Genomic DNA, 18,848 nt, shown 5'->3' with positions numbered 1-18,848 from the left:
TGCAACACTGTGTATGCATTCCAGCGGCGCTGAAATGACGAGTGAAATGACAGTAAAGTGACTTGTTTGTAGGCATACGCTGAAATGCAAATATTTGTGTGTGTTTCAGAGAGCATGTCAGAGGTGACAAAGGGAGAGAACCAGGCGGACATCGAAGAGTCTGCTGATGTTAAGGTAACTATGCTTACTGACTATGTGGTGGAAATTATAAAATTATCATTATTCAATGTATTTTGTGTTTTAAACGCTGTGTGTGTGTGTGTGTGTCTCCCTGTGTTTGTGTGTGAGTGCTAACTGTTTGTTTCTCTCCCTATTTCAGAGGGCTCTGGTGCAGCAGATGGAGTCTCACCGTGAGACGCACCACAAGCAACTGGGACGTCTCCGAGACGACATCAACGAGAAACAGAAGATCATTGACGACCTCACTGAGTCAGTACTTGTCTTCCCTCCATAACCCTCTACCCCTCTATCCCCCTCTCCCCCTCTCCTCAGATATCCGTTTGTCACTCTCTCAACCTTCATCTCCCTTTCACTGAGTAAGTACCTTCCTCTCCTCCTCTCTCTCATCATCTTCTTCTCTCGCTCCCTTTCCCTCTTGTCGTGACGTGACTATCATTAACCTGATGACTGTTATTTATAAAATCAATTAACTATGTTTAATTTTTACTCAATTGAATTGATCATGTAACAATTAAGGAATTTGGGGCACCATGGGAAAGTTGTTTAACAAGTTACTATCTCCCGACTTAAACTCTAAAGATATATAGATATTGCTTACATCAATCATTACCTCATCAGTCTCATTCCGAATGCCGAATGTACATCAATACACAAATTGGCTTAATTATTTATTTACTAACTAACTAAATAGTAACACAGTAGACACATACACATTTACATGAAATAAAAGTCCCTAGTGGACTGACACGATATGACAGCTTGTTATACAATGGAAAGGGGGTGGGGAAAGATAAAGAGAGGCAGAGACAAAGAGAGTCAACTTATCGTAAATACATTTGGAAACTACGATCCAAGTAACCAGAATACTTAGCACCCTAACCACCGCTCAGTCGGATAAGAAATGCCATATACTGTATTTATGCTTAGATGTCTTTCTCTGTTGTCTCTCTGTTGAAACCAATTGATCCGTCTATGGGTAGCGGCTCGCTGTGAGGCTCTGATTGTCTACCTGAGGTCACAATGTCCTTCTTTTTTGTAGAGCTTCTCTGTTATTAGAGTGTTTGGTGGAACTGAGACTTCAGCTGCAGACTGTGAATGTTTCTGGTCTCCTAGGTGAGGATATCTTCTTTTCTAGTGTTGAGGTTGAGAGCTTCAGTTTCTCACTATTTCAACGTGTAGACTAATGTCTCACATCTTTTGGAATCAATTGTTGATTATTCAGGGTTCAGCTCCCAACCACTTTACATGCCAGTAGTAACCCGGCAATGTACGGGTATCACCATTTTCTGCCGGGTAGCCACCGCTCCACGCTGTCTGGTCTTGTAGTTTTAACCATTCGTGACGTGGAGAAAAATGTTTTGGTTGGCAAGAGTCTCTCAGTAACAAAGGAGTTTCAGTATTCCAATAACGCAGGGCAAGGAAGAGAAAGTTAATTCTCTCTAAATGTATGACCCAGTGTTAAGGTGTCAAGACGGGCACAGTCCCCCCCACCCCCAGCCCCTCTTCCGTGGGAGACAGGGGGTCTGGCTATCTTAAAGCATTTGCCTAGCTGATGGGTTCTTTGATCCACTGTCAGGAGAGCCATGACACTTCCCTCCTCTCCCCCTCTCTCCCTTCGATTCCCTCTCATTGTCATTCTCTACTCTACCTCACAGTGTCACCTCACTACATAGCCTGCAGATGTACTGCTTTGTGGGACGACCTATGTGAATCAGTACATTCATCTCCTTCTTACTGTCAAGTCTCTACCCTTGTCATGCTCTGTCACGCTATGTATCTGTACTGTTGTCCTCTCTCCCTCTCTCCTCCCTCCCATTGCTCTCTCATTGTCATTCTACCTAACCTGACTCACAACCTTACCTCCATCTGTAGATTTCTGTACTAGTGTGCTGGTTACAAAGATCATTGACGACCTCGCTGAGCCAGTTCCCGACCTCTCCCTCTCTTTGTTATGCTCACAGTGTTACCTCAGTCACAAGATAGCAGCTGTAGTGCTGTGTGACGACCTCCCTGACAGTGTCTATTTTGTTATTGTATACCCTACCTGTTATCCAACCAACATAGCATCTGCCTGCATATTTTAACACGCCTTGAAGCATTTTGAGCACCACATGTTGAAAAATCACCTATATAATCTCTAAATTTCTACCCAGAATCTCAGCCTCAGCCTTATACTTTCCTATCCCAATTTATTGTAAAAGAATAGCAAATGTATATCTATTCCACAGATTTATATATTCATTATATACATTTTAGATATAAAATCCAACATTTTGTCCCATTTATGACCATTTCATGACCATTTTGGAAGTAAATGTACTTACATTGTTGTTAAGTTAACCCCCTAGAAGTTTATTAACATCAGATTGCTCCTCACAGCATCTACTCTCTCTGTCTTTGCCCTCTCTCCACCCTCATTTTCACCCTCGTCTCCTGTCTATCAGTCATAACCAGAACCAATTTCCTCATAAAAATGGGATCTAAACGTATGACATTTGTGATAAATTTAACCCCCTGGCATTCTAGACTAGGAAGGCTACACCAAACTGTTTCTCATATATTGTCCTCCCTCTTCTGTCCTGATCAGTCGCAACCATCGTCTTCATCTGGAGTTGGAGCGGCTGAGGAGCGACTTTGACCGTCTTAGGAGTCAGGAGCACCACAAGACACTGCAACTGGAGGAGCTGACGTAAGTCACACACACCGTCTCAGGAGTCAGTTGACCCTGCAACTGTAGGAGCTGATGTGAGCCCATCTCAATTCACTCCATACACTTTTATACTGGAGCCATATAGGGTTCTTCGGTTTGTCCCCATAGGCAAACCCTTTTTTGTGCTAGGTAGAAAGAACCATTTGGAGATGGTTGCGCCCTCTTGACAAAAGTGGTCGTATTGTTGTTCCATGTCAAGTCCTTGGTGATGTGGATGCTGAGGAACTTAAAACTGCTGACTCTCTCTACTGCATTGGATCAGGGCATGTTCCTTCCTCTGCTTCCTGAAGTTTTTTCATTTTTTTCATTTGACCTTTATTTAACTAGGCAAGTCAGTTAAGAACAAATTCTTATTTTCAATGACGGCCTAGGAACAGTGGGTTAACTGCCTGTTCAGGGGCAGAACGACAGATTTGTACCTTGTCAGCTCGGGATATGAACTTGCAACCTTTCGGTTACTAGTCCAACACCACTAGGTTACCCTGCCGCCCCAAGTCAACACTCAACTCCTGTGTTTTGCTGATGTTGAGGTAGAGGTTGTTTTTCATGTACCACAATGCCACAATGTCATTTCACTTACCACCTCCTTATAGGAGTGTGTTTCACTTATAATTCACTGTATCACAATTCCAGTGGGTCAGTCACTCCAATGTTCCAAGATGGCATAGCAGTTCAGATGTCTTTTGTCCTCATCTTGTCGTGTCCCGTATATATATATATTTACAACTTTTTTTGCATACCTTTTTATATATATTTTTTTATTTTCCATAAACTCATCTTCAAAACACTCTCCTGCAACCCGCCTCACCAATTATATTATATATAAAAAAATATATATATTATTTACCTCAAATAGGTAACCCTCCATAGAAGCTAACCAGAAGCTAACCAGAAGCTAGCCAGAAGCTAATTCCAGAAGCTAGCCAGAAGCTAATCAGAAGCTAGTTAGCTTCTTTACTGGCTAATCGGTAGTATTCAGCTAACCACGGTTTGTGGTCATCAGCTATCATTTAGCTTCGAAAATCTATCGCCAGTTTTGTACGGCGCATCGGAACATACCGGACCTATTTTTCTCTCCGTGTCCCTGGATTTCAACCTCTAACTCTGGACATTCATACCTGGATCTCGCAGCTAGCTAGCTGCTATCCGTGTGACTATCGGCTTTCGCCGATTCCGGAGCAAACATCAATTATTCCGGAGCTAGCCAGCTGAAGAGTTCCATCAATCACTCCTGGGCTACAATCACCTATCCGGACCCGTTTTACTGCCAACGCGGAGCCCCACCGGGCCTTCACAACTGGACTACTGACGTTATCTACCCGAAGGAGTTATCCGGCTGGCTCCTCCGTCGCGACGTTACCTGAACGCCCATCTGCAGTCCGCTAACCGTTAGCTGTCTTATCGGCTGCTATCTGAATAGACCTATCGGACAATTTATTTATTTTAAATTTTATTAAATTTTTTCTTGGGCCTCTATAACTATATCTATTGTTTTTTATGTGATTTGGATTCATCCCCGCTACCACACGGAACCCCACTAATCCTACCAATGAAAACGCACGAGGTGGCTAATAACAGACCTCCATCCTATGCTAGCTTGCTACCGATGGCCCGGCTAGCTGTCTAAATCGCTGTGACCCCAACCAACCTCTCTACTCACTGGACCCTTTTGATCACTCGACTAAGCATGCCTCTCCTTAATGTCAATATGCCTTGTCCATTGCTGTTCTGGTTAGTGTTTATTGGCTTATTTCACTGTAGAGCCTCTAGTCCTGCTCACTATACCTTATCCAACCTATTAGTTCCACCACCCACACATGCGATGACATCTCCTGGTTTCAATGATGTTTCTAGAGGCAATATCTCTCTCTTCATCACTCAATACCTAGGTTTACCTCCACTGTATTCACATCCTACCATACCTTTGTCTGTACATTATACCTTGAAGCTATTTTATCACCCCCAGAAACCTCCGTTTACTCTCTGTTCCAGACGTTCTAGATGACCAATTCTTATTGCTTTTAGCCGTACCCTTATCCTACTCCTCCTCTGTTCCTCTGGCGATGTAGAGGTGAATCCAGGCCCTGCAGTGCCTAGCTCCACTCCTATTCCCCAGGCGCTCTCTTTTGATGACTTCTGTAACCGTAATAGCCTTGGTTTCATGCATGTTAACATTAGAAGCCTCCTCCCTAAGTTTGTTCTATTCACTGCTTTAGCACACTCTGCCAACCCAGATGTTCTAGCTGTGTCTGAATCCTGGCTTAGTAAGACCACCAAAAATTCTGAAATTTTCATCCCAAACTACAACATTTTCAGACAAGATAGAACTGCCAAAGGGGGCAGTGTTGCAATCTACTGCAAAGATAGCCTGTAGAGTTCTGTCCTAATTTCCAGGTCTGTACCCAAACAATTTGAACTTCTACTTTAAAAAATCCACCTCTCTAAAAACAAGTCTCTCACCTTTGCCGCCTGCTATAGACCACCCTCTGCCCCCGGCTGTGCTCTGGACCACCATATGTGAACTGATTGCCCCATGGGTATTGAATGGGTATTTTTAAAAAATGCCTTCCAAACCATCTTAAATAAGCATGCCCCATTCAAGAAATTTAGAACCAGGAACAGATATAGCCCTTGGTTCTCCCCAGACCTGACTGCCCTTAAACAACACAAAAACATCCTATGGCGTTCTGCATTAGCATTGAACAGCCCCCGTGATATGCAGCTGTTCAGGGAAGCCAGAAACCATTATACACAGGCAGTTAGAAAAGCCAAGGCTAGCTTTTTCAAGCAGAAATTTGCTTCCTGCAACACTAACTCAAAAAAGTTCTGGGACACTGTAAAGTCCATGGAGAATAAGAACACCTCCTCCCAGCTGCCCACTGCACTGAAGATAGGAAACACTGTCACCACTGATAAATCCACCATAATTGGGAATTTCAAGAAGCATTTTTCTACGGCTGGCCATGCTTTCCACCTGGCTACTCCTACCCCGGTCAACAGCACTGCACCCCCCACAGCAACTCGCCCAAGCCTTCCCCATTTCTCCTTCTCCCAAATCCAGTCAGCTGATGTTCTGAAAGAGCTGCAAAATCTGGACCCCTACAAATCAGCCGGGCTAGACAATCTGGACCCTTTCTTTCTAAAATTATCTGCTGAAATTTTTGCCACCCCTATTACTAGCCCGTTCAACCTCTCTTTCATGTCATCTGACATTCCCAAAGGGGGGGACACTCTTGACCCAAACTGCTACAGACCTATATCTATCCTACCCTGCCTTTTCTAAGGTCTTCGAAAGCCAAGTCAACAAACAGATTACCGACCATTTCGAATCTCACCATACCTTCTCTGCTATGCAATCTGGTTTCAAAGCTGGTCATGGGTGCACCTAAGCCACGCTCAAGGTCCTAAACGATATCTTAACCGCCATCGATAAGAAACATTACTGTGCAGCTGTATTCATTGATCTGGCCAAGGCTTTCGACTCTGTCAATCACCACATCCTCATTGGGAGACTCGACAGCCTTGGTTTCTCAAATGATTGCCTCGCCTGGTTCACCAACTACTTCTCTGATAGAGTTCAGTGTGTCAAATCTGAGGGTCTGCTGTCCGGACCTCTGACAGTCTCTATGGGGGTGCCACAGGGTTCAATTATTGGACCGACTCTCTTCTCTGTATACATCAATGATGTCGCTCTTGCTGCTGGTGAGTCTCTGATCCACCTCTACGCAGACGACACCATTCTGTATACTTCTGGCCCTTCTTTGGACACTGTGTTAACAACCCTCCAGGCGAGCTTCAATGCCATACAACTCCTTCCGTGGCCTCCAATTGCTCTTAAATACAAGTAAAACTAAATGCATGCTCTTCAACCGATCGCTGCCTGCACCTGCCCGCCTGTCCAACATCACTACTCTGGACGGCTCTGACTTAGAATACGTGGACAACTACAAATACCTAGGTGTCTGGTTAGACTATAAACTCTCCTTCCAGACCCACATCAAACATCTCCAATCCAAAGTTAAATCTAGAATTGGCTTCCTATTTCGCAACAAAGCATCCTTCACTCATGCTGCCAAACATACCCTTGTAAAACTGACCATCCTACCAATCCTTGACTTCGGCGATTTCATTTACAAAATAGCCTACAATACCCTACTCAGCAAATTGGATGCAGTCTATCACAGTGCAATCCAATTTGTCACCAAAGCCCCATATACTACCCACCATTGCGACCTGTACGCTCTCGTTGGCTGGCCCTCGCTTCATATTCGTCGCCAAACCCACTGGCTCCATGTCATCTACAAGACCCTGCTAGGTAAAGTCCCCCCTTATCTCAGCTCGCTGGTCACCATAGCATCACCCACCTGTAGCACACGCTCCAGCAGGTATATCTCTCTAGTCACCCCCAAAACCAATTTTTTCTTTGGCCGCCTCTCCTTCCAGTTCTCTGCTGCCAATGACTGGAACGAACTACAAAAATCTCTGAAACTGGAAACACTTATCTCCCTCACTAGCTTTAAGCACCAACTGTCAGAGCAGCTCACAGCTGCACCTGTACATAGCCCACCTATAATTTAGCCCAAACAACTACCTCTTTCCCTACTGTATTTATTTTATTTATGTATTTATTTTGCTCCTTTGCACCCAATTATTTTTATTTCTACTTTGCACATTCTTCCACTGCAAATCTATCATTCCAGTGTTTTACTTGCTATATTGTATTTACTTTGCCAACATGGCCTTCTTTTACCTTTACCTCCCTTATCTCACCTCATTTGCTCACACCGTATATAGACTTGTTTATACTGTATTATTGACTGTATGTTTGTTTTACTCCATGTGTAACTCTGTGTCGTTGTATGTGTCGAACTGCTTTGCTTTATCTTGGCCAGGTCGCAATTGTAAATGAGAACTTGTTCTCAACTTGCCTACCTGGTTAAATAAAGGTAAAATAAAAAATAAATGAAATAAAATAGGCTGACACTCCACTCGTAGAAAAAAATATGCCCAGAGGATAGAAATGACGAGCGGCACAGCCAGGACAAATAAAATTTGATTTGTCCCTTTTCTTCTTCTCCTACATATTCTGCTCTGTTTGAACTCCTCTCACTCTCTCATTGGTGTGCTAACACTAAGTCATAGGTGCACTCTTAAAAAATGTTTGCTAACTAGAACCATACAGCGTTCTTCGGTTTCTAGAACTCTTTGCAGAGGGTTCAAAGAACCCCTGTATATGGTTCTGCCTTGAACACTCTAGGAAAGGTTCTTCCTAGAACCCTCTATGAAGGGTTCTACCAATAACCATTTTATCTTTGGAGGGTTCTTCCTAGACCGGGTAGAATCCACCTTCCTTTTTTGCCTTTTAAAATGTAAATATTTACGGCAATACATTACATAGTTATAGGGCTTAGTTATAACCTAGTTATAACCTAAAACAGTGGTGTTAGCAATCTCTTGGTTTACATCAAGCCAGCAAGTCACATTATGCTGGTTTGCAAGGTGATGTGTAATTCCTATTGGAATCCAGCAAGAGTTAGGCCATCGACAAGTGGAATTGTTAATCACACGCAACCTGCATTCAGAATGACTACTAGGGTAGGGAAGATTAAATACTGACACTACCTCAATCATCTAAACTGGACCAACCATCTCAGTAACAGATGCAACACATCCAATTGCTAACAGATTAGATTAGTTTAGAAAATGAACAGATTGGATTAGTTACCATAAGGAAGGCCCTAAAAATTGTGAAAGACTACACCCACCCTAGTCAAAGACTGTTCTCTCTGCTACCGCATGGCAAGCGGTACCAGAGTGCCAAGCCTAGGTCCAAAAGACATCTTTACAGCTTCTACCCCCAAGCTATAAGAATCCTAAACAGCTAATCAAATGGCTACCCAGACTATTTGCATTGCCCCCCCCGCCATTTTATGCTGCTGCTACTCTCTGTTTAGGTCTACACCTGTTGTATTCGGCACATTACAAATACAATTTGATTTGATTTGTATTTAGAAAACTGTGTTATTTATCTTTGTGTAGCATAAAATTAATAATCCAATAAAAACTACAGATATTACAGTAAAACAAACAATTCAGAAAATCTCCCTGCTATAGATCATGCTGGGAAATATTATATTTGGTTCTATGTAGAAACCGTCTGGCCTTCCAAAGAATCCTTACTTCCTTTCAAATAACTTTCTTCCAAAAACAGTTCTTAGGATGTTAAGTGTTTTAGTTCGAACCCTTTGACTTACAAAGAAGACCTATTCTAATCAAAACGGTTGTTGGTAGAACCCTATCCCTCCGCAAATAACCCTTTTGGAACCCTTTTTTCTAAAAGTGTAGGCTGACAGCAGCTATAACCAATCACACCTAACTCTGGTTGTTAACATCAACCACTGAGTGTTAATTTAACTTTTCACAGAGTTAATTCACCTCCTGAATCAACACTAGGTAACACTGGCCAATTTTCTGTGTGCCAGACAATACACTTTTGGTTTACGGTTCTTAGGATGAAAAAGGTTCAAGGTAGAACAGTTTGTCTTACAAAGAACCCTCGTATTCCAAAAAGGGTTCTTCAGATGAAAACGGTTGTTGATAGAACCCTATCCCTCCACAAATAACCCTTTTTCTAAGAGTGTACCCCACAGTCTTAGCCCTAAAAGGCCTTTCACTTGAAATAGGCAAGCCGCCCGCAGCACAGAGTGCAATTTACTTGGGCTTTGAACGCAGCGTCGCTGACGCCAGAAGAACCATGGTGCACACCGGTTGGCGCCTGCCGCAGCCAGTTGGTTCACTCTGCACCTCTCAAGGGAAATACCCTTAACCCTTCGATATTTGCAGAGCTCCCAACACATTCCTTCCACCTTTCAGATCAGTAAACATTGAAAGGTTATGGCCAGGGGGGTAGGGAGCGAATTGAGACATACACTTAGGTTGGAATCATTAAAAGTCGTTTTTCAACCACTCCACAACTTTCTTGTTAACAAACTATAGTTTTGGCAAGTCAGTTAGGACATCTACTTTGTGCATGACACAAGTTTTTCAGAGTTTTACATTTTTCCAACAATGGTTTACAGACAGATTATTTCACTTATTATTCACTGTATCACAATTCCAGTGGGTCAGAAGTGTACAAACACTAAGTTGACTGTGCCTTTAAACAGCTTGGAAAATTCCAGAAAATGATGTCATGGCTTTAGAAGCTTCTGATAGGCTAATTGATATCATTTGAGTCAATTGGAGGTGTACCTGTGGATGTATTTCAAGGCCTACCTTCAAACTCAGTCCCTCTTTTCTTGACATCATGGGGAAGTCAAAAGAAATCAGCCCCCAAAATTTTTTTGTAGACCTCCACAAGTCTGGTTCATCTTTGGGAGCAATTTCCAAACGCCTGAAGGTACCACGTTCATCTTTTTAAACAATAGTACGCAAGTATTAACACCATGGGACCATGCAGCCGTCATACTGCTCAGGAAGGAGATGCGTTCTGTCTCCTAGAGATGAACGTACTTTGATGCGAAATGTGCAAATCAATACCAGAACAACAGCAAAGGACCTTGTGAAGATGCTGGAGGAAACCGGTACAAAAGTATCTATATCCACAGTAAAACAAGTCCTATATCGACATAACCTGAAAGGCTGCTCAGCAAGGAAGAAGCCACTGCTCCAAAATGCCATAAAAAATAGACTACGGTTTGCAACTGCACATAGGGAAAAATATAATACTTATGGAGACATGTCCTCTGGTTTGATCAAACAAAAATATAACTATTTGGCCATAATGACCATCATTATGTATGGAGGAAAAGGGGGGAGGCTTGCAAGCCGAAGAACACCATCCCAACCGTGAAGCACGGGGATGGCAGCATCATATTGTGGGGTGCTTTGCTGCAGGAGGGACTGGTGCACTTCACAAAATTAATGGCATCATGAGGTAGGAAAATTATGTGAATATATTGCAGCGACATCTCAAGACATCAGTCAGGAAGTTAAAGCTTGGTCGCAAATGGGTCTTCCAAATGGACAATAACCCCAAGCATACTTCCAAAGTTGAGTCAAAATGGCTTAAGGACAACAAAGTCAAGGTATTGGAGTGGCCATCACAAAGCCCTGACCTCAATCCCATAGAAGATTTGTGGGCAGAACTGAAAAAGTGTGTGCGAGCAAGGAGGCCTGCAAAACCTGACTAAGTTACACCAGCTCTGTCAGGAGGAATGGGCCAAAATTCACCCAACTTATTGTGGGAAGCTTGTGGAAGGCTACCTGAAACGTTTGACCCAAGTTAAACAATTTAAAGCCAATGCTACCAAATACTAATTGAGTGTACGTAAACTTCTGACCCACTGGGAATGTGATGGAAAAAAATAAAAGCTGAAATAATTCTCACTGCTATTATTCTGACATTTCACATTCTTAAAAAAACTGACCTAACACAGGGAATTTTTTTCTGGAATTAAATGTCAGGAATTGTGAAAACTGAGATGAAATGTATTTGTTTAAGGTGTATGTAAACTTCTGACTTGAACTGTATTTATTTGCTCCTTCCACATTTTGCCAGATTTCTTCATGAGCGCCACGAGCAGTCTAAGCAGGACCTTAAAGGACTGGAAGAGACTGTGGTGAGTATCTACAGTGGGGCAAAAAAGTATTTAGTCAGCCAACAATTGTGCAAGTTCTCCCACTTAAAAAGACTAGAGAGGCCTGTAATTTCATCATAGGTACACTTCAACTATGACAGACAAAATGAGAAAAAAATCCAGAAAATCACATTGTAGGATTTTTAATTAATTTTTTTGCAAATTATGGTGGAAAATAAGTATTTGGTCAATAACAAAAGTTTATCTCAATACTCAATCTCTTTACAAGGTTTTCACATACTGTTGCTGGTATTTTGGCCTATTCCTCCATGCAGATCTCCTCTAGAGCAGTGATGTTTTGGGGCTGTTGCTGGGCAACACGGACTTTCAACTCCCTCCAAAGATTTTCTATGGGGTTGAGATCTGGAGACTTGCTAGGCCACTCCAGGACCTTGAAATGCTTCTTACGAAGCCACTCCTTCATTGCCCGGGCGGTGTGTTTGGGATGATTGTCATGCTGAAAGACCCAGCCACGCTTCATCTTCAATGCCCTTGCTGATGGAAGGAGGTTTTCACTCAAAATCTCACGATACATGGCCCCATTCATTATTTCCGTTACACGGATCAGTCATCCTGGTCCCTTTGCAGAAAAACAGCCCCAAAGCATGATGTTTCCACCCCCATGCTTCACAGTAGGTATGGTGTTCTTTGGATGCAACTCAGCATTCTTTGTCCTCCAAACATGACGAGTTGAGTTTTTACCAAAAAGTTATATTTTGGTTTCATCTGACCATATGACATTCTGCCAATCTTCTTCTGGATCATCCAAATGCTCTCTAACAAATTTCAGACGGGCCTGCTTAAGCAGGGGGACACGTCTGGCACTGCAGGATTTGAGTCCCTGGCGGAGTAGTGTGTTACTGATGGTAGGCTTTGTTACTTTGGTCCCAGCTCTCTACAGGTCATTCACTAGGTCCCCCCGTGTGGTTCTGGGATTTTTGCGCACCGTTCTTGTGATCTTTTTGACCCCACCGGGTGAGATCTTGCGTGGAGCCCCAGATCGAGGGAGATTATCAGTGGTCTTATGTCTTCCATTTCCTAATAATTGCTCCCACAGTTGATTTCTTCAAACCAAGCTGCTTACCTGTTGCAGATTCAGTCTTCCCAGCCTGGTGCAGGTCTACAATTTTGTTTCTGGTGTCCTTTGACAGCTCTTTGGTCTTGGCCATAGTGGAGTTTGGAGTGTGACTGTTTGAGGCTGTGGACAGGTGTCTTTTATACTGATAACAACTTTAAACAGGTGCCATTAATACAGGTAACGAGTGGAGGACAGAGGAGCCTCTTAAAGAAGAATTTACAGGTCTGTGAGAGACAGAAATCTTGCTTGATTGTAGGTGACCAAATACTTATTTTCCACCATAATTTGCAAATAAATTCATTAAAAACCCTACAATGTGATTTTCTGGATTTTTTTTTCTAATTTTGTCTGTCATAGTTGAAGTGTACCTATGATGAAAATTACAGGCCTCTCATCTTTTTAAGTGGCAGAACTTGCACAGTTGGTGGCTGACTAAATACTTTTTTGCCCCACTGTATCTCCCTCACTCCTTCGCTCTCTCCCTGACATTCAATTTAATCCACTGTAGGAGAATTTGATCACGATTCACTAATGCACCTCCTCTCTCTTCCTCTTTCTCTCTCTTTGCCCACTCTTTGTGCAAACCTCTTGTTTTTCTCTTGCCACATCCCTCTCTTTCTCCAACCCTCCGTGCCTCTATCCCTTCCTCCTTCCCACTTTCCTTTTCACTCTATTTCTCTCTCTCTATTTCTCTCTCTCTCTTCTCTCTCTTTATTCCACAGGCCCGTGAACTCCAGACCCTGCACAACCTGCGGAAGCTTTTTGTTCAAGACCTCACAACTCGAGTCAAAAGGGTAAGTGAGTAAAGGATGAAGAGAGGGAGTAAAGGAGGGAGAGGAAGACTGTAGAAGATGAGTCAAAATGCAAGGCAAGATCTACCGCTCAGCTTTTTTTTTTAAACATGACTTAAAAAAACGTCAGCTTATGTTATGCAATATTAACCAGTTAAAAACATTTCTGTAGCAATGAGGTTTGTGCAGTAGGCCCAATACATTATCTCTGTATATTGGTTAAGCTTGAATTGCCCTGTCAATGTTGTTCTCCACAGACCATTTTTTTATTATATCATTTTTTTTAGGTGTATGATCGCACTGTATAATTTGTTGTATTACACTGAACAAAAATATTCTGTAAGTGCAACATGCAACAATTTCAAAGATTTTACTGAGTTACCGTTCATATAAGAAAATATGTCAATTGACATTAATTCATTAGGCCGTAATCAATGGATTTCACATGACTGGGAATACAGATAAGCATATGTTTGTCACAGTGCGTATGCACTCCTCTTCAATGTCTTTGCAAAGTTGCTGGATATTGGCGGAAACTGGAACATTTTCAGCTTCCAGGAATTGTGTACAGACCCTTGCGACATGGGGCGGTGCATTATTATGCTGAAACACGAGGTGATGGTGGTGGATGAATGGCACAACAATGGGCCTCAGGATCTCATCACGGTATTTCTGTGCATTCAAATTGCCATCGATAAAATGCAATTGTGTTCATTGTCCGTAGTTTATGCCTGCCCATACCATAACCCCACTGCCACCATGGGGCACTCTGTTCACAACGTTGACATCAGCAAACCACTCGCCCACACGACGCCACACACGCGCGCGGTCTGCGGTTGTGCGGCCGGTTGGACACACTGCCAAATACTCTAAAACGATGTCGGGGGCGACTTATGGTAGAGAAATTAACATTAAATTCTCTGATAACAGCTTTGGTAGACGTTACTGCAGTCAGCATGCCAATTGCATGCCACCTCGAATCTTTAGATATCTGTGGCATTGTGTTGTGTGACAAAGCTGCATATTTTAGAGTGGTCTTTTATTGTCTCCAGCACCAAGTGCACCTGTGTAATGATCATGCTGTTTAATCAGCTTCTTGATATGCCACACCTTTCAGGTGGATGGATTATCTTGGAAAAGGAGAAATGCTCGCTAACAGGGATGTAAACAAATTTGTGCAGGACATTTTAGAGAAAAAAGCTTTTTGTGCATCTGGACATTTCCTGGGATCTTTTATTTCAGCCCATGAAACATGAGACCAACACTTTACATGTTGCGTTTAGATTTTTGTTCAATGTACTTGTGAGGCATAGCTATGTGACCATATTCATATATATTTTTTAATTACTGGACTGATGGTAGCTTTTGTTGTTGTTACTGGACTGATGGCCTGCATCTGATGGTCAGTCTGAGGGGATTTTTTATTTAACCTTTATTTAACCAGGTAGGCAAGTTGAGAACAAGTTCTCATTTACAATTGCGACCTGGACAAGATAAAGCAAAGCAGTTCGACACATACAACGACACAGAGTTACACATGGAGTAAAACAGTCAATAATACAGTACAAACAAGTCTATATACGATGTGAGCAAATGAGGTGAGATAAGGGAAAAGGACCATGGTGGCAAAGTAAATACAATATAGCAAGTAAAACACTGGAATGGTAGATTTGCAGTGGAAGAATGTGCAAAGTAGAGATAAAAAATAATGGGGTACAAAGGGGCAAAATAAATTAAATTAAAATACAGTAGGGAAAGATGTAGTTGTTTGGGCTAAATTATAGGTGGGCTATGTACAGGTGCAGTAATCTGGGAGCTGCTCTGACAGCTCATGCTTAAAGCTAGTGAGGGAGATAAGTGTTTCCAGTTTCAGAGATTTTTGTAGTTCGTTCCAGTCATTGGCAGCAGAGAACTGGAAGGAGAGGCGGCCAAAGAAAGAATTGGTTTTGGGGGTGACCAGAGAGAGATACCTGCTGGAGCGTGTGCTACAGGTGGGTGATGCTATGGTGACCAGCGAGCTGAGATAAGGGGGGACTTTACCTAGCAGGGTCTTGTAGATGACATGGAGCCAGTGGGTTTGGCGACGAATATGAAGCGAGGGCCAGCCAACGAGAGCGTACAGGCAGCAATGGTGGGTAGTATATGGGGCTTTGGTGACAAAACGGATGGCACTGTGATAGACTGCATCCAATTTGTTGAGTAGGGTATTGGAGGCTATTTTGTAAATGACATCGCCAAAGTCGAGGATTGGTAGGATGGTCAGTTTTACAAGGGTATGTTTGGCAGCATGAGTGAAGGATGCTTTGTTGTGAAATAGGAAGCCAATTCTAGATTTAACTTTGGATTGGTGATGTTTGATGTGGGTCTGGAAGGAGAGTTTATAGTCTAACCAGACATCTAGGTATTTGTAGTTGTCCACATATTCTAAGTCAGAGCCGTCCAGAGTAGTGATGTTAGACAGGCGGGCAGTTGCAGGCAGCGATCGGTTGAAGAGCATGCTTTTAGTTTTACTTGTATTTAAGAGCAATTGGAGGCCACGGAAAGAGAGTTGTTGGAGTTGGAGGGTTGTTAACACAGTGTCCAAAGAAGGGCCAGAAGTATACCGAATGGTGTCGTCTGCGTAGAGGTGGATCAGAGACTCACCAGCAGCAAGAGCGTCATCATTGATGTATACAGAGAAGAGAGTCGGTCCAAGGATTGAACCCTGTGGCACCCCCATAGACTGCCAGAGGTCCGGACAACAGACCCTCCGATTTGACACACTGAACTCTATCAGAGAAGTACTTAGGGAACCAGGCGAGGCAATCATTTGAGAAACCAAGGCTGTCGAGTCTGCCGATAATGATGTGGTGATTGACAGAGTCGAAAGCCTTGGCCAGATAAATGAATACGGCTGCACAATAATGTTTCTTATCGATGGTGGTTAAGATATCTCTTAGGACCTTGAGTGTGGCTGAGGTGCACCCATGACCAGCTCTGAAACCAGATTGCATAGCAGAGAGGGTATGGTGAGATTCGAAATGGTCGGTAATCTGTTTGTTCACTTGGCTTTCGAAGACCTTAGAAAGGCAGGGTAGGATAGATATAGGTCTGTAGCAGTTTGGGTCAAGAGTGTTCCCCCCCCTTTGAAGAGGGGGATGACCGCAGCTGCATTCCAATCTTTGGGAATCTCAGACGACACGAAAGAGAGGTTGAACAGGCTAGTAATAGGGGTGGCAACAATTTCGGCAGATAATTTTAGAAAGAAAGGGTCCAGATTGTCTAGCCCGGCTGATTTTTAGGGGTCCAGATTTTGCAGCTCTTTCAGAACATCAGCTGACTGGATTTGGGAGAAGGAGAAATGGGGAAGGCTTGGGTGAGTTGCTGTGGGGGGTGCAGTGCTGTTGACCGGGGTAGGGGTAGCCAGGTGGAAAGCATGGCCAGCCGTAGAAAAATGCTTATTGAAATTCTCAATTGTGGTGGATTTATCAGTGGTGACAGTGTTTCCTATCTTCAGTGCAGTGGGCAGCTGGGAGGAGGTGTTCTTATTCTCCATGGACTTTACAGTGTCCCAGAACTTTTTTGAGTTAGTGTTGCAGGAAGCAAATTTCTGCTTGAAAAAGCTAGCCTTGGCTTTTCTAACTGCCTGTGTATAATGGTTTCTAGCTTCCCTGAATAGCTGCATATCACGGGGGCTGTTCGATGCTAATGCAGAACGCCATAGGATGTTTTTGTGTTGGTTAAGGGCTGTCAGGTCTGGGGAGAACCAAGGGCTATATCTGTTCCTGGTTCTAAATTTCTTGAATGGGGCATGCTTATTTAAGACGGTTAGGAAGTCTTTAAAAAAAAAACAGGCATCCTCTACTGACGGGATGAGATCAATATCCTTCCAGGATACCCTGGCCAGGTCGATTTAGAAAGGCCTGCTCGCTGAAGTGTTTCAGGGAGCGTTTGACAGTGATAAGTGGAGGTCGTCTGGTGACCGACTAGGAATGCCTAGGTTCCATCGACCGGTTGGTGACCATTAATCTAAAGGATTTAATAGTTAATTATATCTAGTGTGATCTTAACCACATTCTCTTTCTTTCTCTTTATCTCCTTCTCTCTCTCTCTGTCTCTGTCTGTCTCTCTGTCTCTCTCTCTCTCTCTCTCTGTCTGTTTCTCTCTCTCTCTCTCTCTCTCTCTCTCTCTCTGTCTGTTTCTCTCTCTCTCTCTCTCTCTCTGTCTCTGTCTCTCTCTCTGTTTCTCTCCGCTGCAGCATTCAGAGATGGAGGCAGATGATAGCGGGGGATGTAGCCACCAGAAGCAGAAGATTTCCTTTCTTGAGAACAACCTGGACCAGCTTACAAAAGTTCACAAACAGGTAGGTGGATGAATGTGTTGTGTGTGTGTGGAGCAGAGCGGCCTGGACTCTTGACAAAGTCTCAGAGTAGGAGTGCTGAAATAGTGATTAATTGAATAACATTATAATAAAATAATGAATAAGATAATATGGACAGGTGGACCTGATCCTAGATCAGCAGTCTTACTCTGATATGCAAAGATACATTGGCCCCCTGGTTTGTCTTTAAGGTTCATAATGAATTCGATTATATAAGAACAGCAGGGACCTTCTTTCAGACTCTTTCTGAATACAGGCCCTGGCCCTAGTTTTAGCCTGCATAAAAACTTCAAAGCCCATTTCTATTCCATACACACACTCTTAGAAAAAGTGTTCCAAACAGGTTATTTGAGGAGGGATAGTGTTCTACCAATAACTGTTCTGATCAGAAGAACCCTTTTTGGAAGACAAGGGTTCTTTGTAAGTCAACGGGTTCTACCTAGAAACTTTAACATACTAAGAATTATTTTTGGAAAAAATAGTTATTTGAAAGGCAAGAAGGATTCTTTGGAAGGCAGGAAGGGTTCTACATGGGCCTCCCGAGTGGCGTAGCATAATTCCCAGCATTATAATTTGCCGGGAAATTTTCAGAATTGTTTGTTTATTTTTTCCATATGTTAACATATGTGTTTTCGCATGTACATTGATTGGTTGATAAATTTTATGCTACACAAACATAAATAACATACAGATTTCTAAACTAGTCCAATCTGTTAGTAATTGGATTTATTGCACCTGTTGGTTGTTCCAGTTTAGATGATTGAGGTCTCAGTATTAAATCTTCCCTACCCTGGCTGAATGCAGGTTGCGTGTGATTAACAATTCCGCTTGTCGGCTATCCTAACTCTAGCTGGATTCCAATAGGAATTACACATCACTTTGCAAGCCAGCATAATGTGACTTGCAAGCCTGATGTGGCCTGTAATCCTGGAGATTCCTAACACCACTGTGTTAGGGTATAACTACGCCCTCAAAGAAAGGCCTTATGATATACATATGTATTGTCATCAAAAAAAAATGTGAAAGGCTGATAAGGTTGGTGGCTTCTACCCGTTCTATGAAGAACCCTCCAAAGATAAAAGCGTTCTCG

General features: G+C 42.9%; 1 protein-coding gene across 1 annotated transcript in view; it reads left to right on the top strand.

The window, feature by feature from the left end:
- The window catches only part of LOC112254142 (kinesin heavy chain-like), a 126,124-nt gene that overhangs the window by 74,389 nt on the left and 32,887 nt on the right, over window positions 1-18,848 (top strand). The window contains exons 19-24 of the mRNA XM_042324177.1: window positions 110-174; window positions 320-429; window positions 2,768-2,869; window positions 11,451-11,511; window positions 13,330-13,401; window positions 17,636-17,740. Coding sequence (XP_042180111.1) covers window positions 110-174; window positions 320-429; window positions 2,768-2,869; window positions 11,451-11,511; window positions 13,330-13,401; window positions 17,636-17,740 — 515 coding nt within the window. The remainder of the gene's footprint in view (window positions 1-109; window positions 175-319; window positions 430-2,767; window positions 2,870-11,450; window positions 11,512-13,329; window positions 13,402-17,635; window positions 17,741-18,848) is intronic.

Source organism: Oncorhynchus tshawytscha, linkage group LG07 (genome assembly GCF_018296145.1).
Source record: "Oncorhynchus tshawytscha isolate Ot180627B linkage group LG07, Otsh_v2.0, whole genome shotgun sequence".
In the NCBI taxonomy this organism is placed as follows: domain Eukaryota; kingdom Metazoa; phylum Chordata; class Actinopteri; order Salmoniformes; family Salmonidae; genus Oncorhynchus; species Oncorhynchus tshawytscha.
Note: the sequence above shows the minus strand (reverse complement) of the source record. Positions and strands in the feature narration are given on the sequence as shown.